Below are 19,027 nucleotides of genomic sequence, written 5' to 3'. Positions count from 1 at the left end.
CAGTGCAGGGGCAGTAGTAGTGTGTGATCAGTGCAGGGGGCAGCAGTAGTGTGATCAGTGCAGGGGGCAGCAGTAGTGTGATCAGTGCAGGGGGCAGCAGTAGTGTGATCAGTGCAGGGGGCAGCAGTAGTGTGATCAGTGCAGGGGGCAGCAGTAGTGTGATCAGTGCAGGGGGCAGCAGTAGTGTGATCAGTGCAGGGGGCAGCAGTAGTGTGATCAGTGCAGGGGGCAGCAGTAGTGTGATCAGTGCAGGGGGCAGCAGTAGTGTGATCAGTGCAGGGGCAGTAGTAGTGTGTGATCAGTGCAGGGGGCAGCAGTAGTGTGATCAGTGCAGGGGGCAGCAGTAGTGTGATCAGTGCAGGGGGCAGCAGTAGTGTGATCAGTGCAGGGGGCAGCAGTAGTGTGATCAGTGCAGGGGGCAGCAGTAGTGTGATCAGTGCAGGGGGCAGCAGTAGTGTGATCAGTGCAGGGGGCAGCAGTAGTGTGATCAGTGCAGGGGGCAGCAGTAGTGTGATCAGTGCAGGGGCAGTAGTAGTGTGTGATCAGTGCAGGGGGCAGCAGTAGTGTGATCAGTGCAGGGGGCAGCAGTAGTGTGATCAGTGCAGGGGGCAGCAGTAGTGTGATCAGTGCAGGGGGCAGCAGTAGTGTGATCAGTGCAGGGGCAGTAGTAGTGTGTGATCAGTGCAGGGGGCAGCAGTAGTGTGATCAGTGCAGGGGGCAGTAGTAGTGTGATCAGTGCAGGGGGCAGCAGTAGTGTGATCAGTGCAGGGGGCAGCAGTAGTGTGATCAGTGCAGGGGGCAGCAGTAGTGTGATCAGTGCAGGGGGCAGCAGTAGTGTGATCAGTGCAGGGGGCAGCAGTAGTGTGATCAGTGCAGGGGGCAGCAGTAGTGTGTGATCAGTGCAGGGGGCAGCAGTAGTGTGATCAGTGCAGGGGGCAGCAGTAGTGTGATCAGTGCAGGGGGCAGCAGTAGTGTGTGATCAGTGCAGGGGGCAGCAGTAGTGTGATCAGTGCAGGGGGCAGTAGTAGTGTGATCAGTGCAGGGGGCAGTAGTAGTGTGATCAGTGCAGGGGGCAGTAGTAGTGTGATCAGTGCAGGGGGCAGCAGTAGTGTGATCAGTGCAGGGGGCAGCAGTAGTGTGATCAGTGCAGGGGGCAGCAGTAGTGTGATCAGTGCAGGGGGCAGCAGTAGTGTGATCAGTGCAGGGGGCAGCAGTAGTGTGATCAGTGCAGGGGGCAGCAGTAGTGTGATCAGTGCAGGGGGCAGCAGTAGTGTGATCAGTGCAGGGGGCAGCAGTAGTGTGATCAGTGCAGGGGGCAGCAGTAGTGTGATCAGTGCAGGGGGCAGCAGTAGTGTGATCAGTGCAGGGGCAGTAGTAGTGTGTGATCAGTGCAGGGGGCAGCAGTAGTGTGATCAGTGCAGGGGGCAGCAGTAGTGTGATCAGTGCAGGGGGCAGCAGTAGTGTGATCAGTGCAGGGGGCAGCAGTAGTGTGATCAGTGCAGGGGCAGTAGTAGTGTGTGATCAGTGCAGGGGGCAGCAGTAGTGTGATCAGTGCAGGGGGCAGTAGTAGTGTGATCAGTGCAGGGGGCAGCAGTAGTGTGATCAGTGCAGGGGGCAGCAGTAGTGTGATCAGTGCAGGGGGCAGCAGTAGTGTGATCAGTGCAGGGGGCAGCAGTAGTGTGATCAGTGCAGGGGGCAGCAGTAGTGTGATCAGTGCAGGGGGCAGCAGTAGTGTGATCAGTGCAGGGGGCAGCAGTAGTGTGTGATCAGTGCAGGGGGCAGCAGTAGTGTGATCAGTGCAGGGGGCAGCAGTAGTGTGATCAGTGCAGGGGGCAGCAGTAGTGTGTGATCAGTGCAGGGGGCAGCAGTAGTGTGATCAGTGCAGGGGGCAGTAGTAGTGTGATCAGTGCAGGGGGCAGTAGTAGTGTGATCAGTGCAGGGGGCAGTAGTAGTGTGATCAGTGCAGGGGGCAGTAGTAGTGTGATCAGTGCAGGGGGCAGCAGTAGTGTGATCAGTGCAGGGGGCAGCAGTAGTGTGACCAGTGCAGGGGGCAGCAGTAGTGTGACCAGTGCAGGGGGCAGCAGTAGTGTGATCAGTGCAGGGGGCAGCAGTAGTGTGATCAGTGCAGGGGGCAGCAGAAGTGTGTGATCAGTGCAGGGGGCAGTAGTAGTGTGATCAGTGCAGGGGGCAGCAGTAGTGTGATCAGTGCAGGGGGCAGCAGTAGTGTGATCAGTGCAGGGGGCAGCAGTAGTGTGATCAGTGCAGGGGGCAGCAGAAGTGTGTGATCAGTGCAGGGGGCAGTAGTAGTGTGATCAGTGCAGGGGGCAGTAGTAGTGTGATCAGTGCAGGGGGCAGCAGTAGTGTGATCAGTGCAGGGGGCAGCAGAAGTGTGTGATCAGTGCAGGGGGCAGTAGTAGTGTGATCAGTGCAGGGGGCAGTAGTAGTGTGATCAGTGCAGGGGGCAGCAGAAATGTGTGATCAGTGCAGGGGCAGTAGTAGTGTGATCAGTGCAGGGGCAGTAGTAGTGTGTGATCAGTGCAGGGGGCAGCAGTAGTGTGATCAGTGCAGGGGGCAGTAGTAGTGTGATCAGTGCAGGGGGCAGCAGAAGTGTGATCAGTGCAGGGGGCAGCAGTAGTGTGATCAGTGCAGGGGGCAGCAGAAGTGTGATCAGTGCAGGGGGCAGCAGTAGTGTGATCAGTGCAGGGGGCAGCAGAAATGTGTGATCAGTGCAGGGGCAGTAGTAGTGTGATCAGTGCAGGGGGCAGTGTAGGATATCAGCATGCAGTGTGTATTATGGAGAGGACAGTGAATATGGGGGGAGGGGCTGCTGGGTATATTCGGAGGGGGAGGGGAGGTCAGTGGGGGGGTGCACAGCGGGGGATCTCTGGGGGGGGATAATGGAGAGGACACAGCGCAGATTGGGGGGGGGGGTGCAGGGTGTATTGCTGGAGGTCAGTGAGGGGCATGTTGGGGGAGGGGGGTTATAATGGAGGACAGGGCGAATGGGGGGGGGGGCTGCAGGGTATATTTGAGGGGTGCACGCGCCGGGGGTGGGCGGGGTTGTGTGTGTGTCCGGTCAGTGGGCGGGTCTCCCCGGCCCTCCTCTCACCTCCTCCCGGTGCTCCGGCCTCCTCTCCGGTCACCTCTCCGCCATCGCTCTCCCCTCCCCCTCCTCTTCCTCTCCGCGCCCCGCACTTCCGGTGACGTAGCCCTTCCCCTTCTTCCTCCGGGAACAGAGCGCGGACAGGCAGTTCCGGCTGAGGCGGGGACCGGAAGTGAGGTGTCCGGGAAGATGGCGGCCTCCGGAGGACACGTCCAGAGAAAAGAGGAGGAGGGGAGGTGAGTGAGGAGCACTACATGGCTCAGCAGCCCGGGCCGTGGTGCAGCACCCTGTGACGTCATCACACCCCGGCCAATCACAGCTCTGGCCACATACAGGGGGGAGGGGGGTGCAGAGCAGCAGAACTCCCAACTGTCCCTCTTTCTAAAAATGTGATTGACTCTAAACGTTATTCCCAACCTTTGAATTGATACATTACTGATTATAAAATGTTATTACTATGAAGGAAAATGAACCAGGATAGAAAGAACCAGTGTGGTTTGAATTATAAAACAACATATTTTTCTTATGAAATCTTTATGGTATGCGTGACTAGAGGTGTGATGGGGGCGTGATTAGGGGTGTGGCTTAAAGAGAACCAGAGAGGATCAAGAAAAGCTTTTATACATACCTGGGGCTTCCTCCAGCCCCATACGCACGGATCGCTTCCACGCCGTCCTCCGCTGCCTGGATGTGCCGGGTCCCGTCATTACCGCCAGTCGGCCGGCGGACGCGGCCAATTCTCCGCATTACAGGGGGCTCCCTCCATACACTTACACGTGTGGCTGCCTACTGCGCAAGCCGCATGCGTAGGGGTATGGAGGGAGCCACTCCCGCCGGAAGTGACGGGCCCGGTACCGGCGGATCCAGGAAGCGTAGGATGGCGGCGTGGGAGCGATCCAGGCTTATGGGGCTGGAGGAAGCCCCAGGTATGTATAAAATCTTTTTCTATTTTCACAGTGCATTCCTCTCTGTTTCCCTTCAAAGAGAACCTGAACTTAAAATATATTAAAGAAAACCCCCATGGGGAGATGGGCTACTCCAGTGATCTGCAAAGTTGGCTCTCCAGCTGTTAAGGAACTACAAGTCCCACGATGCATTGTGGGAGTCTGACAGCCACAGTCATGATTCATAAAGGCAAATGCATTGTGGGACTTGTAGAGTCATCAGGGAATATTAGGACAATAAGTGCTACTTACCCGGGGCTTCGTCCAGGCCCAAGCTCCCAGCATGTCCCTCGCCGCAGCTCTGCCCGCAGCCGTTCACCTGTGAAGCCTCCCGGTCCCCGGCGATGACGTCAGGCCAACCTAGAGGTCGGCCTGTACTGCGCCTGCACGAGTGGTGATGTCGATCGCCGCCCCATGGACCGGAGCGTATTGCGCAGGTGCAGAACAAATGCGCCTGTGCAGAATGCTCTGAGCCATGTGGCGGTGATTGACATCGGCGCTCACGCAGGCGCAGCTGCCGTCATCACCGGGGACCGGGAGGCAGCTGCAGCGAACGGCTGACTGTGAGGGACATACTGGGAACTTGGGGCTGGACAAAGCCGAGTAAGTAGCACTTATTTTCATTATATCCCCTGATGACTCGTTAACAGTTGGAGAGCCAACTTTTCAGATCACTGGCCTACTCAAAAACCTGTCAGTTCTGTCAGATTTCTGCCTACTGTAAGTGACAGCAACATAGGAGAAAAGTCATTTGTGGCTCATTTTACTCAGGAAGAAACGTCCTTCTTATTTGTATGTGTTTATATGTATTTTAAAGAGAGTCTGAAGCCAGATTAACCTCCCTGGCGGTTTATTTATTTTGCCAGGGAGGCTGCAATGTGGTTTTTTTTTAATTAAAAAAAAAATATTTCATGCAGCCAACTGAAAGTTGGCTGCATGAAAGCCCACTAGAGGGCGCTCCGGAAGCGTACTTTCGATCGCCTCCGGCAATCGAAAGTAACAAAATAGGCCGCAATGAGCGGCCTATCTTGTTTCGCTTTCCTCGTCGCCATGGCGACGAGCGGAGTGACGTCATGGACGTCAGTCGACGTCCTGACGTCAGAGCCGCCCGATCCAGCCCCTAGCGCCGGCCGGAACTGTTTGTTCCGGCTGCGCTGGGCTCGGGCGGCTGGGGGGACCCTCTTTCGCCGCTGCACGCGGCGGATCGCCGCGGAGTGGCGGCGATCGGGCAGCACACGCGGCTGGCAAAGTGCCGGCTGCGTGTGCTGCTTTTTTCAGAAACAAAATCGGCCCAGCAGGGCCTGAGCGGCGACCTCCGGCGGCATACCCCGAGCTCAGCTCGGGATTACCGCCAAGGAGGTTAAAACAGGGCTGTGGAGTCGGTCCAAAAATCCACCGACTCCGACTCCTTAGTTTAGGATTCCTCCGACTCCTCGACTCCGACTCCTCTAATTTGCATATTACAATTTTGTTGATTAAAAGTATGTAACCTGAAATTCGTCTCTTAACTGCCAACGCTTAGGAATTTTACAAGACAACTGAAGTGAGAAGGATATGTAGACTACTATATTTATTCCCTTTAGACTAAAACTAGTCCTTGGTAAGAGTACTTGTAAAAGGTACAAACCGGAACAAAGAACATCTATCAGGCCCTAGGCAATGTAAGTGTGGGTACATGTAAGAATGATGTGCAGGTACTCTGCAGGAGAATGGGGGGATTCTTCCACTATTACACATTCTTCATGCACAATCTGAACATGGATCAGGCCCTAGGCAATGTAAGTGTGGGAACATGTAAGAGTGATGTGCAGGGGAATGAGGAGATTGTAAACAGACAACACCTCTGTGTTCAATGTGCACAGCATTCTCAGTGGATTCCCTGAAGCTCTGTGGGGGGTGCATATGTAGAGTATAGTACTACTGTGTAACAAAGTAAACCTGAGACAGATGAAATTAAAGTTTTATACATACCTGGGGCTTCCTCCAGCCCCCTTCAGGATAATCAGTCCCTCGTTGTCCTCCTCCACCACCTGGATCTTCTGCTATGAGTCCAGGTACTTGAGCCAGTCAGGCGTAGTGCGCATGCACACACTCCGCCGCCAGGAGCATACTACACCTGTGCAGCACTATTGCGCAGGTGCAGAATGTTCCTGGCTGTGGGAGCGGCATGTGGCCGGACAGCGCTGACTGGCTGAAAAACCAGGACTCATAGCAGAAGATCCGGGTGGTGGAGGACAGCGAGGGACTGATTAGCCTGAAGGGGGCTGGAGGAAGCCCCAGGTATGTATAAAACTTTACTTTTCATCTGTCTCAGTTACCCTTTAATTTGTAGTCACCAAACCAAATTTTAACAACATATCAAATTATTTGGTTTCATCAGCAAAGGGAGTGCATACATTTGCATAAATCAGCATCAATGCACAGCTATTACTGTATATATACTGTATATATATATTATTTTTAATGACTATTATCTGAGAAATAGAACATTTTATCATATTTTCTATTTTAATTACAGTTACAAATTCATTAGGAGTCGGAGTCGGTGCATTTTTTCCCGACTCCGACTCCAGGCACCCAAAATTGCCCGACTCCGACTCCACAGCCCTGGATTAAAAATGGCTTTTTAGCTTATATTCAGCAGATCCCCCCTGCTACCTCCGGGGAGCGCTTCCATGTGAGGCGGGGCTATGAGCTGCAGCCCTGCCTCACACGCGTCTGTCAGCGGCGGATCTCCGCCTCTCCCCCGCCCCTCTCAGTGAAGGAAGACAATTAATGTCAGAATAGCTCCATACAGCCCATTTACATTGGACAATCTTACCTCTTCCATGTGGCATTAATATGGCTGGACATGTACTGATCATTATCATCCAATCTCTTAGGCTGCTTTCACAGTGGGACGTTACAGGCGCACGTTAGAGCAGCCTGTAACGCAGCCCACCGCACAGTAATGAAAAATCAATGGGGCTGTTCACAGTGCGGACGTTGCGTTACATTGTAACGCTGCGTCACAAGACAACGTACTGCATGCAGTACTTTGGACGCGGCTGAGCCGCGTTAGACTGCTTGCACATGCTCAGTAATCTTGTGGAGGAGCGGAGAGCGGCCGGGCACATGGCTAATTAATATGCACTGCACGTTGTGACGTGCAGTGTTTACTTCCTGGAGCGGCCGCTCTGTGCGGCGATTGGCCGGCGGGACCACGTGATGCCGCATGCGCACAAGAGTGCTCATCACAGCATCACTGACGCCAGAGTGAGCTGCACAACGCGGCTCACTCTGACGTCCAGATCCAGCACCACCAGGCGTTGCATTAGGGGGACGTTATGCGACCTTAACGCCCCCTCTAACGCAACGTCCTGGTGTGAAATTAGCCTTAGAGATCAATGCCCAACGTGCTGCCCAATTCATAATTCAGTGGTTTTGTCTGAAAATTGGTGGGTCGGAAAATATTGATGTGCAGTAAAGATGGACACCGATCAGCGCAGCATAACTCTGCTGCCCCCACTGTGCATTGGGGGGGTCACTATCAGATCAGATGGGTGCACTGCATGGAGGTCCATACATTTCATGCCAGAATATTTTGGAAATCAATGTGCATTGTGTAGACAGGCAATAGATAACTGAACAATCCGATCTAGATCAGAGAGGGATCTATCTAATGAGTGAATCTGCTGGCCATCTATAATGCTGGGCATACACGGCGTCGAGGGAGGCTTATCAATCGAGCCTGATGGCTCGATTTATAATATCCGACGTGTCCGATCACCGCGGGGATCGATTCCGCGCTCGATAACCGCGGGCGAACAATAGCGGCGAATCGAGCGTAGGATAAGAAGCGCCGGCGGGGACGAGCGGGAATCGATCCGGGCGGACGAGCAGGGACGCGGCGGGTGTCGATCCGGCGGCTAATCGGCCGCGGATCGACCCGTGTATGCCCAGCATTAGTGTATGTACTCCTAAGCCTCGCACTCATGAGACTTGTCACCCGGCAGGGATCAGATCCCTCGAGTGACATTGCAGGGCTGAGGCTGTGCAGACTGTCACCATGCAGGGATAGGGGGTGGGGCTTTCAGCACTCACCACGGGCAATGAGGAACACACACTTGGAAGAGACACCAGCCAGGGCTCTGGTGGTCATCGGGAGATTGAACGCTGTTACCACCGCACACCTCATTGAGCCATTGCAACCAAGATTTTTCAGCGTTCTCAATCAATCCTTTGGACCTATTTTGGCCAGAAATCAATCAAAAGCTGGATCTGGTGGCCATGATGCAGCATAATGTCTCCTCCAATTCAATAAAATTATCAGATGGAAAGGTCAATTGATCCACAACATCTAGTAATGTGTGGACATCCTAAAGGCTCCTACACACGTCTTAAAGGGAACCTAAACTGAGAGGGATATGGATGTTTCCTTTTTAAACAATACCAGTTGCCTGGCAGTCCTGCTGATCTCTTTGGCTGCAGTAGTAGCTGAATCACACATCTGAAACAAGCATGCAGCTAATCCAGTCTGACTTCAGTCAGAGCACCTGATCTGCTGCATGCTTGTTCAGGGGCTGTGGCTGAAAGTATTAGAGACACAGGATCAGCAGGAGAGTCAGGCAACTGGTATTATTTTAAAAGGAAAAATCCACATCCTTCTCAGTTTAGGTTCCCTTTAAAGAGGAACTGTAACGACAAAACCTCCCCTGGGGGGTACTCACCTCGGGTGGGGGAAGCCTCAGGATCCTAATGAGGCTTCCCACGCTGTCCTCCATCCGTCAGGGGTCTCGCTGCAGCCCTCCGTGCAGCGGTGACATAATATTTACCTTCCCGGCTCCTGCGCAGGCGCTCTGACGGCTGTCGGTTCCGAAGTAGGCGGAAATACCCGATCGCCGTCGGGTCCGCTCTACTGCGCAGGCGCAAGTTTCCAGCGCCTGCGCAGTGGAGCGGACCCGACGGAGATCGGGTATTTCCGTCTATTTCCGTGCCGAACGCAGCCACAGCGCCCCCGCTGGAGCCAGCAAAGGTAAATATTGAAGTTACAGTCGGCTCTGTCGCCGGCTGTTCGGAGGGCTGCGGCGAGACCCCCGTGGGACAGAGGACGGCGTGGGAAGCCTCATTAGGATCCGGAGGCTTCCCCCACCCAAGGTGAGTACCCCCCAGGGGAGGTTTTCGTTGTTACAGAGTCTCTTTAACAATCTGCCCAACTATCTTCTAAACCTGATCTGTTGGACGGCAGTTGGGTGTGTGTACAACGGGCAAACAACAAGACAACCAACTGATAACAGGTTGTTTGCCAGATCCAACCGGGGGATCAACCTGCCCAACTATCCTGCAGGTTGGCTTGTGTGTGTATGGCCGTGTGTGAAAAGCAATGTCATTCAGGTACACACAGCATGCCAGAGATAAGACATAAGAGACACTGGCTCAGGTTTGCTTAAAGGAACTCACGAAAAATGGTAAAATTTAAAATCCATGTGTGTGATATTAAATATACATTTGTTCCAAAGTAAAATGAGCTATACATTACTTTTCTACTATGTTAAGGGCACTAAGGGCCGGTGCACACCAAAAACCGCTAGCAGATCCGCAAAATGCTAGCAGATTTTGAAACGTTTTTTTTTATTTTTCTATGGCGTTTTGCTAGCGTTTTGCGGATTGCTGCTGCGATTTTCTGTATAGTAGATTTCATATATTGTTACAGTAAAGCTGTTACTAAACTGCCGTTTTTCAGAGCGGTTTGCGTTTTTCCTATACTTAACATTGGAGGCAGAAACGCATCCGAAATCCAAAAAATGCCTCACCCAGGCATTTTTCGTTTCTGCAAAATGCCTCCCGCTCTGGTGTGCACCACCCCATTGAGATACATTGACCAAGCGGATCCGCAGCCGCAAGCGGCTGCAGAAACGCTGAAAAAGCCGCTCGGTGTGCACCAGCCCTAAAAGTCTGACAGATTTTGTATTAGTCCATCTCCTCATGGGGGAATGTTCGTTTTTCTTCTTTGTTTTCAAAAGCATGTATTGAATGGCAGCTGCTCAGTCTAACTGCCAATATCATGTGCAGACAATTTGGGAAACCAGTTGGCATCTTTTTATACATACTTTTCAGGGAGTGTTTCTTTTAAAGGATAAAAGGAATACTGAGAATCCTCCATGAGGAGATGGACTAATACAAAATCTGTCAGACTTACTGTTTACTGTAAGTGACAGCAACATAAGAGAAAAGTTATTTATAGTTCACTTTACTCTGGAACAAATGTACATCTTATATATACACTAGCAGACCCAAGCCCGATTTAAAAAAAAAGGGGGTCTAGGGTCTGTGTTTATCGCTGCCGCATGTACTGCGCACGCGCCACACACCCGGCTGCCCGCTGAAATGCCCGCCTAGCTCCCTGGCCCCGCCCTCCTGTCTCTGTGTAGCTGGGTCCGTGCTGCGCACACGCGCGGTAGCAAGAAGCACGGACCCAGCAACACAGGGGCAGTGTGACGCAGGGACACAGGGGATTTATTATAGAGGATATATACAGTATATATGTATTTTAAATGTATAATTTTTCGCTATAGTTCTCCTTTGTCTTATAAATCTTTGACATTTTGCTTCCCACTTTTTTGATGAAACATTCTGTTATTTGCAGGTGTTAGTTTTGCCTCGGCAGACATTCCAGCCCTTTTCCATCCACGGATTCTGAGGTCTGGATCATGGAGTCCGACAACTGCATCAATAATGTCAGCATCAGCGCAGAGGCATTCAGCGACTTGGGGATGGCAGAGTTACCCAAAGATATCGCCCCGCTCTGCAATGGCCCCGCCCAGCCCGCCAGCGACAGACTTTTGGTGCAGACCGCAGGCTGGAGACGCAAGTGTGCGAGCTATGTGCTCGCCCTTCGCCCGTGGAGCTTCAGCGCCTCTCTCACCCCCGTGGTGCTGGGCACCGCCCTGGCCTATCGGGCTGAAGGCACAGTGGACTTTGTGGTGTTCCTGGCCTGCGCTGTGGCGGTCGTGGCAGTACACGGAGCCGGCAATCTGGTGAACACGTATTACGACTTCACCAAAGGCATCGACCACAAGAAGAGCGACGATCGGACGCTGGTGGACCGCATCCTGGAGCCACAAGACGTGGTGCGGTTTGGGGTGGTCCTCTACACGGTGGGGTGTTTTTCAGCTGCCTGCATGTACTTCCTGTCCAAGCTGAAGCTGGAGCATTTGGCACTTATATACTTTGGGGGGCTGTCGGGCTCCTTCCTCTACACGGGAGGTAGGCATGATAAGATGCTGCTTTCTGCAGTGTGTCTCCTGGGGTGTTTGTGTGAGATGAGCTCCTGTTGGACGTCCAGCCCCTTTCTATGGGCGTGCAAATAGATCAGTCGCCCGGGGCGCAGCGGCGGGGGCAGCAGGCATAGCTAGTTACAACTCACCTGCCATGATCCCCCGCAGCCTCTACCTTCTTCCTTTCCTAGGCATCCGTCGCAATGTTAACAGCGCCCCCCTGTGATGACATGACCGCATGTAATCACAGGGGGCGCTGCTACCAGTGCTACAGAAGCTGGGGACAGGAAGGAGATGGAGGCTGCGGGGGATTGCAGAAGGAAGGTGAGTTGTAACTATGCTATACCTGCTCCCCCACCGCTGTGCCTATACCGGAGGCACCTACCAATCTCGCCTATACTCGGGGCACATACAGTGCTGCCCATAATTAATTATTCATACCCCTGGAAACTTACTTACGTTACTTTACGTAACTTAAGTTACTTTTATTCAACCAGCAAGTAATTTTTTGACAGGAAATGACATGGGTGTCTCCCAAAGGATAATAGGACGATGTACAAGAGGCATTATTGTGGGGGCAAAATACATAACATTTCTCAGCTTTTATTTACATTTGAGCAAAAAGTGTCCAGTCCAGAATTATTCATTATTATCTTGTGGGAGACACCTATGTCATTTCCCATCAAATAATTACTTGCTGGTTGAATAAAAGTAACTTTAAGTCAAAATTTGCCAGAGGTATGAATAATTATGGGCAGCACTTGTACCTATCTAACTTATACTGGAGGAACCTACCTATCTCACCCATACTGGAGGCACCTACCTACCTATCTCACCCATACTGGAGGCACCTACCTACCTATCTCACCCATACTGGAGGCACCTACCTACCTATCTCACCCATACTGGAGGCACCTACCTACCTATCTCACCTATACTGGAGGCACCTATAGCTGGCTAACTATACTGTGGGCAACTAGACCTGTCTCCATGCGGGGGTAGGGGGGATTGATATTGGATATCTGACAATGCAAATTTATCCAAACCAATCTGCAATCTCTAAAGGTACCGATAGACCTGGCGATTATGTACAGATTCAACAAAGAGACACATTTATCTCTAATTGAATTTGAAATCCTGCGTCTTTCTCCATTCCTGCCGTGCCCTCCGTGTAATGTGTTACAAGCACACCCACCCCCTGCTGGCGTGTCTTCTCCTGTATCCCGCGTCTCCATGTCCCCCATGTAATGTGTACTCCCCCGGGCCTGTCCTGAGTGGTGCAGGCTATCCTGTCTGCTGGCGAGCCTTCTCCTGTATCCCAGCATCTTTCTCCATGCCTGCCGGGGGCGCTTGCTCCCTGTGACCCGGTGGTACGTGGGTAACCTCGTACACATTGTTTGGTCACATGGTACAGACGCCAGCGGTGATGAAGAAAATACACAGGAAGAGCGCCGGCAGATAGCTGAGCTTAAAGTAAACCAGAGATCTAACATTTGATGAATCCAGTTCTCCATTTGAACTATCTATAGAGTTCTACCAACCAGCAAAATTCATTGCATTACTTCAATTATTACTCTATCTTAGGAGGACTATCTGCTACTATCTTTGAGCATTTGAAGTTCATATTTTTCAAGATTTTTTAGTGCTTATCCATATCTTGTTTTTTTTATATATTTTTTAGATTTTTCTGCTGCAGCAGGGCAGTGGATGCGGGTTTGAGTATGTGTGTTGTATGAATCCCATCTATTGGTGGGTTGCATTAATTCTATTTGCATTTGCATGAAAGGTTATACATTCTAGATCCACTGTACCATTTATATTGTTTTTATTAAAATTTGTTGCTTAACTGTCCTGAGCGCCAACCAAGTACTATTTATTTATCAATTTACTATCCAGGGGTCTGGGATTACTCCATTCTAGGTTGAGCAGCTGCCAAATCCATAAGGCGCAACACTATACATCACTTTTTTAAACCAGAGATCTGGTTTTCTACAGATTTAATACTTACTCGGGGCTTCCTCCTGCCCAATAAACACGTGTGAGTCCCTCGCCGTTCTCTCGCAGTCTCCTGGACAGCCGCGATCAGCTCCGGTAACTGGCTCAGTCACATCCAGTCTGGGTCTCCTGCGTGTGGGTGAGGGGCTGCGCATTCGCAGCAGACATAGACTGGTGTGACTGAGCTTTTACCAGAGCTGATCGCGGCTGACCAGGAGTCCGCGAAAGAACGGCGAGGGACTCACACGTGTTTATGGGGCAGGAGGAAGCCCCGGGTAAGTATCAAATCTTTAGATAGCCAGATCTCTGGTACACTTTAAGCTCAGCTAGCTGCCGGCGCTCTTCCTGTGTCTTCTTGTCATCACCGCTGGCACCTGTACCATGTGACCGGACTATGTGTACGTGGCATCCCTCCCGGGCTGCCGCGTGACGTCACTTCCCGGGCTTACGTGTAGCGTCCCACCGAGCTGCCGTGTGGCGTCCCTCCCGGGTTGTCATGTAGCGTCCCTCCCGGGTTGTCATGTGGCATCCCTACCGGGCTGCCGTGTGGCGTCACTCCCGGGCTGCCCTGCGGCGTCACTGCCGTGTGGCGTCACTCCCGGGCTTCCGTGTGGCGTCCCTCCCGGGTTGTCATGTGGCGTCCCTCCTGGGCTGCCGTGTGGCGTCCCTCCCGGGCTGCCGTGTGGCGTCCCTCCCAGACTGCCGCGTGGCGTCACTCCCGATCTGAGATGTCCGGCCAGGTGCAATGTTCTGACTGTGGCATCTGTATAACTGCCGAATCTCTGAATATTGAGTGTTGTGTGCCATTGTTACTACAGATCTCCTCTTTTCTCTCCCTACAGGAATCGGATTCAAGTACGTGGCACTGGGCGACTTGGTCATCCTCATCACGTTTGGGCCGTTGGCAGTGATGTTTGCCCATGCGGTGCAGGTGGGATATCTGTCCCTCACCCCCTTGCTGTACGCGGTGCCCCTGGCTCTCAGCACCGAAGCCATTCTGCACAGCAACAACACTCGGGACATGGAATCCGACAAGCAAGCCGGCATCGTCACTATGGCCATCCTGATAGGCCCCACCCTGTCCTACATCCTGTACAATCTGCTGGTGTTCCTCCCATATGTCCTCTTCTGCATCCTGGCCACCCGTTACACCATCAGCATGGCGCTGCCTCTCCTCACCGTCCCCATGGCATTCTCTCTAGAGCGCCAGTTCCGCAGCCAGAACTTCAACAAGATTTGTCAGAAGACTGCCAAGCTCAACCTGTTTGTAGGACTTTTCTATGTGTTTGGCATCTTGCTGTCGCCGCAAGGATCTCTTCCCAAACTCTAGTACAGAACTGACCCTTTGTAGACCACGGCGGATGGTCCAAGACTCTTACCTAACAAGTTGCACTAAATGAGTGTTTGCGTCTTTCCAGTGGTTTGTTTTGTCTTAACGAGAGCCATGTTGAGTCCATAGTGAAAGGAAACTCCAGCGTAAGAGCGTATTGGCGTGTTTTCCGATATCTGGGTCAGTACCGAGCCGCAGTCTCCCTCGCGTCCTTCAGTGTTCCGCCTCTTTCTGAGTCTGCTATCATTTCTTTGTTATATTTCCCATCAGTCTGCCTGTATTCTGTGCGCTACTAAAGCCCCGACCTAATGCCTTAAACCAAACGCTGCTGGTCTTACTACAGAGCTGGAACCGCTTCTTGTGTAATGTCCACACACGTTACAATCTGCATTGTACAATCTTACGTTTTCCTTTATTTATGTATTTATTCATATTTATTGGAAGGATTGTTTAGGTAGACCCGCATACTACTACCAATATGTGGTAAAACTGACATTTAGAATGAGCTGTACACAATCTGTACACGTAATCCAGATGCCTCTTGGGCACTGCAGTAGTCGGTTGCTGAAGCCACATTGCAGCGTGTGTGGGACAGATCTAGTTTGCAGCATTCGGGTGTTGGGATTTTATTGCTGTCTGCCACCCCAGTGTGGAGATTATCACCGGTTTCCTGGGGTGCCACCGACCTCAAAGATCACCAGCTGGACCTTGAATGGTGTCCAGGACAAGCCATGCGCGATACAAGATCCATTGTACAGTCGTCTTTGCAGTATGAGGGGAGCAGGTGGAATACCCCTTCAGCCAGCACTGCCCACTGCAAAGGTGCGGTAAATGTAATCTTGGCTGTATAGCGTATAACCAGCTTAAGGTGTCCATAGATCTATTGATGTGTCGGCAGATCAAATCTGAGGTAGATCTATCTGATGGAAGAGAGATCTGCTGTCTGGCCATACACTGCAGGCCGATTCCCAAAAGATCTCAGCATAAAATTTATATTGGAATATAATAGTCCTGGCTACCACGCTTCCGATGCCTTCCCCCCCCCCCAATGTAAATGTCCCCCTCCACGGTGTAAAATCTCACCTGTCCTGCTGCCTCGACTCACACCCCCATGTCTGCCATCGCACCAAGCCCCAATACCACGTGGCATGTGTGATGTCACACTCACTCCTGGTGCCACTCCGGGGTGATGGCAGAGAAGGCCACCAGGAGTCGTAGCAGAGGGACAGGTGAGATTTTACACTGCACAGGCACCAGAGGGGGGATGGATTTACACTTGAGGCAGGCGGCAGGCACGTGCACCAGGCAGGGAGACACTTTGGGGAGCCTCCTGCTTCTATAGGGCCACACAGCCAAGCATGAGGTGTCACTGTCAGCAGAGTGTCAGCTGAAATAATCATGCATGACCAGTAAACCTCTGTTGTCAGTGCAAGGCTTTAGAATGTAGTAGAAGCATTAGATTGTGAGCTCCTTGATTCAGTGATCTTTATAAAGCACTTAGAAAAAAAATGTGTTGTTATATAAGTGTGATAAACATTTCTATTTAACGGGACAGTTCAGGCAGTTTAAATTGCTCTCTCGGGTCCCATTGGTCAGATTCCATCACTTCCTGCGGTCTTGCTGTGAACAGGAAGTGAAGGGAGGCACTTCCTGTGGTCTTGCTGTGAACAGGAAGTGAAGGGAGGCACTTCCTGCTGGGTTCAGCCATCTTGCCAGTATTATAGAATGTTACCTAGAATGGACATGCGAGGGGAAGTGCTGAACCCGAGAATCTTATATAGTGATGATTAATCTGCACATCCTGTGCTGCACAGGAAATGATGCGTATAGGAAGATGAAAGGCGGGTCTCTGTACACAGACCGCAGGGGGGAAATACATGCCGTGTTCACACTACAGTCACACAGAGGGCTCGTATCCACCAGGGACGACTCTCTGTGTTTCTCTGCACTCGAATCCATGCAGGGACTCACAGCTTGCTGAAATCAATAGTCTGTGTCTGAATTCCCAGGGGAGGAGGCAGCATTCTGTCAGATGACGCAGCGGAATCCCCATAGCTGTGCATGGCGCAGATAGAGGGATCCAGGGTGGTACTCCCATCAGTATGAGTACCGGCGTCCGTCAGAGACGATAGACAATGCCGTGATGGGAAAACCACAAGGCATCACAACCACCGGTGACACCAACACCGTACAGCATTCCTACAGCCATAGCATGTGCCTCTTTCACAGCAGCAGCAGCAGCGATTGCTTCATCCCCGGACCAATGGTGCCTCTCCTATACAGTACTTATCATTTCTCCTCCCACTCGCTGCAGTAATTTATGTCTCCCCCCCCCCCCCCACACACACACACCCTGCAGTAGTTTGTGTCTCCTCCCACTCCCTGCAGTAATTTGTGTCTCCTCCCACTCCCTGCAGTAGTTTGTGTCCCTTCCCACTCCTGCAGTAGTTTGTGTCTCCTCCCACTCATTGCAGTAGTTAGTGTCTCCTCCCACTCCCTGCAGGAGTTTGTGTCTCCTCCCATCACACTCCCTGCAGTGGTTTGTGTCTCCTCCCTTCACACTCCCTGCAGTAGTTTGTGTTTCCTCCCACTCGCTGCAGTAATTTATGTCTCCTCACTTCCACTTCCTGCATGGGGTTGTGTCTCCATCTCCACACACTCCCTGCAGTAATTTGTGTCTCCTCCCACTCCCTGCAGTAGTTTGTGTCCTTTCCCACTCCTGCAGTAGTTTGTGTCCCTTCCCACTCCTGCAGTAGTTTGTGTCCCTTCCCACTCCTGCAGTAGTTTGTGTCTCCTCCCACTCATTGCAGTAGTTAGTGTCTCCTCCCACTCCCTGCAGGAGTTTGTGTCTCCTCCCATCACACTCCCTGCAGTGGTTTGTGTCTCGTCCCTTCACACTCCCTGCAGTAGTTTGTGTTTCCTCCCACTCGCTGCAGTAATTTATGTCTCCTCACTTCCACTTCCTGCATGGGGTTGTGTCTCCATCTCCACACACTCCCTGCAGTAATTTGTGTCTTCTCCCCTCACACTTCCTGCAGTAGTTAGTGTCTCCTCCCGCTGCCTTCAGTAGTTTGTCTCCTCCTCTCCCACTGTGAATAGCAACAAAGTAGAAGGAGACACTCTACTGGCTTGAACTTGCATTTAGTTTATTGCATGTCATGCACACTACATGTTATGTCACGACGAAGGACGGAGCCCGTAACGTGTAGTGTGCATGACATGCAATAAACTGAGCGCAAGTTCCAGGTAGTGGAGTGCCTCCTTCTACTTTGTTGTTATTCACAGTGTGACGGTAGGAGTGGTGTACCTACCAGGAGGATTGCCTCCGGCACCAGCTCTCCTAACCAGGATTGGGCTTTCCCTGGATCGAGCTTATTCAAACTTGTCCTCCTCTCCCGCTCCCTGCAGTAGTTAGTGTCTCCTCCCCTTACGCTCCCTGCAGTAGTTAGTGTCTCCTCCCTCTACCTGCAGTAGTTAGTGTCTCCTCCCCTTCCTCTCCCTGCAGTAGTTAGTGTCTCCTCCCTCTCCCTGTAGTAGTTAGTGTCTCCTCCCTCTCCCTGCAGTAGTTAGTGTCTCCTCCTTCTACCTGCAGTAGTTTGTGTCTCCTTCTTCACCCTGCAGTAGTTAGTGTCTCCTCCTCCTACCTGCAGTAGTTTGTGTCTCCTCCCCTTCCTTTCCCTGCAGTAGTTAGTGTCTCCTCCCTCACCCTGAAGTAGTTTGCTGCACTCAGTATTAGGCCTTGTTGACATTGTTCACCTCGAACAGACTGCCGTGCACATCTCGGCAGTGTGTATGGTGTACGAAGCGCAAGAACTGCATAGAAAGCACTTCTGCCGTTCACATCATATGCGCTGCGCAGTATTGTGATACACTATCGCACTGCTGCACGCATTTTTGGGGAAAAATCGTGTCATAGCGGCGCAGCTATCCGATCGCACAGCCATTTTGCGCTAGTGGTGTGAACGAGGACTTAGCCAAGAGAAAACCTGTAGGTAAAAAACAGGTTACTCTGAGAAGTAACTGGAGCCAGGACTCATAGTGCGACTCCTCAGGGAACTGTTCCACCGCAACGCTCAGCTTCTGTCTGACTATCAGCTGAACCAATGAGAGGCCAGCAATTCAGGCTTACATGCAAACTATTTACAGATTGGAACTGGGCCAATCACAGTTAGGAGGAGGAGCATGTGATTTTCCCAACTCCAGTTGTTGCTTATCGGTTTCCGTTAAACGTGCAAGCTGAGTAATGACCGACTCACTGACTGTCTCCACACACAATGACTGTCGCCTGCAGGATCGGGAAACCAGACCTCAGGGAACAATTCGGGGCAGAGTTAGGCGCAGACGCCTCGCTAGTCTACAGGAGGGGGAGGAGCAATGTGCTGCACCCTAGAGTGGGAGG

The 19,027-nt window shown here is 52.0% G+C and overlaps 2 protein-coding genes across 4 annotated transcripts in view; one reads left to right on the top strand and one right to left on the bottom strand.

Moving 5' to 3' along the window:
- Positions 1-3,184, bottom strand: part of MTOR (mechanistic target of rapamycin kinase) — a 347,943-nt gene extending 344,759 nt beyond the window's left edge. Inside the window, exon 1 of one of the 3 annotated variants that reach the window (XM_068238758.1) lies at positions 3,110-3,184. The gene's annotated coding sequence lies outside the window, so the exon portion shown is untranslated. The remainder of the gene's footprint in view (positions 1-3,109) is intronic. The other 2 variants (XM_068238761.1, XM_068238762.1) reach the window with 2 other exon arrangements.
- On the top strand, positions 3,130-16,903 carry UBIAD1 (UbiA prenyltransferase domain containing 1). The gene is made up of 3 exons (XM_068238764.1): positions 3,130-3,339; positions 10,673-11,292; positions 14,141-16,903. Exons 2-3 carry the CDS (start codon positions 10,737-10,739, stop codon positions 14,626-14,628), a joined length of 1,044 nt encoding a protein of 347 aa, XP_068094865.1. The 5' UTR covers positions 3,130-3,339; positions 10,673-10,736; the 3' UTR covers positions 14,629-16,903.
- Positions 16,904-19,027: the final 2,124 nt, after the last annotated feature.

Source organism: Hyperolius riggenbachi, chromosome 6, assembly GCF_040937935.1.
Source record: "Hyperolius riggenbachi isolate aHypRig1 chromosome 6, aHypRig1.pri, whole genome shotgun sequence".
Lineage (NCBI taxonomy): Eukaryota > Metazoa > Chordata > Amphibia > Anura > Hyperoliidae > Hyperolius > Hyperolius riggenbachi.
The sequence above is the reverse complement of the archived record's forward strand: the minus strand, read 5'-3'. Positions and strand labels throughout refer to the sequence as shown.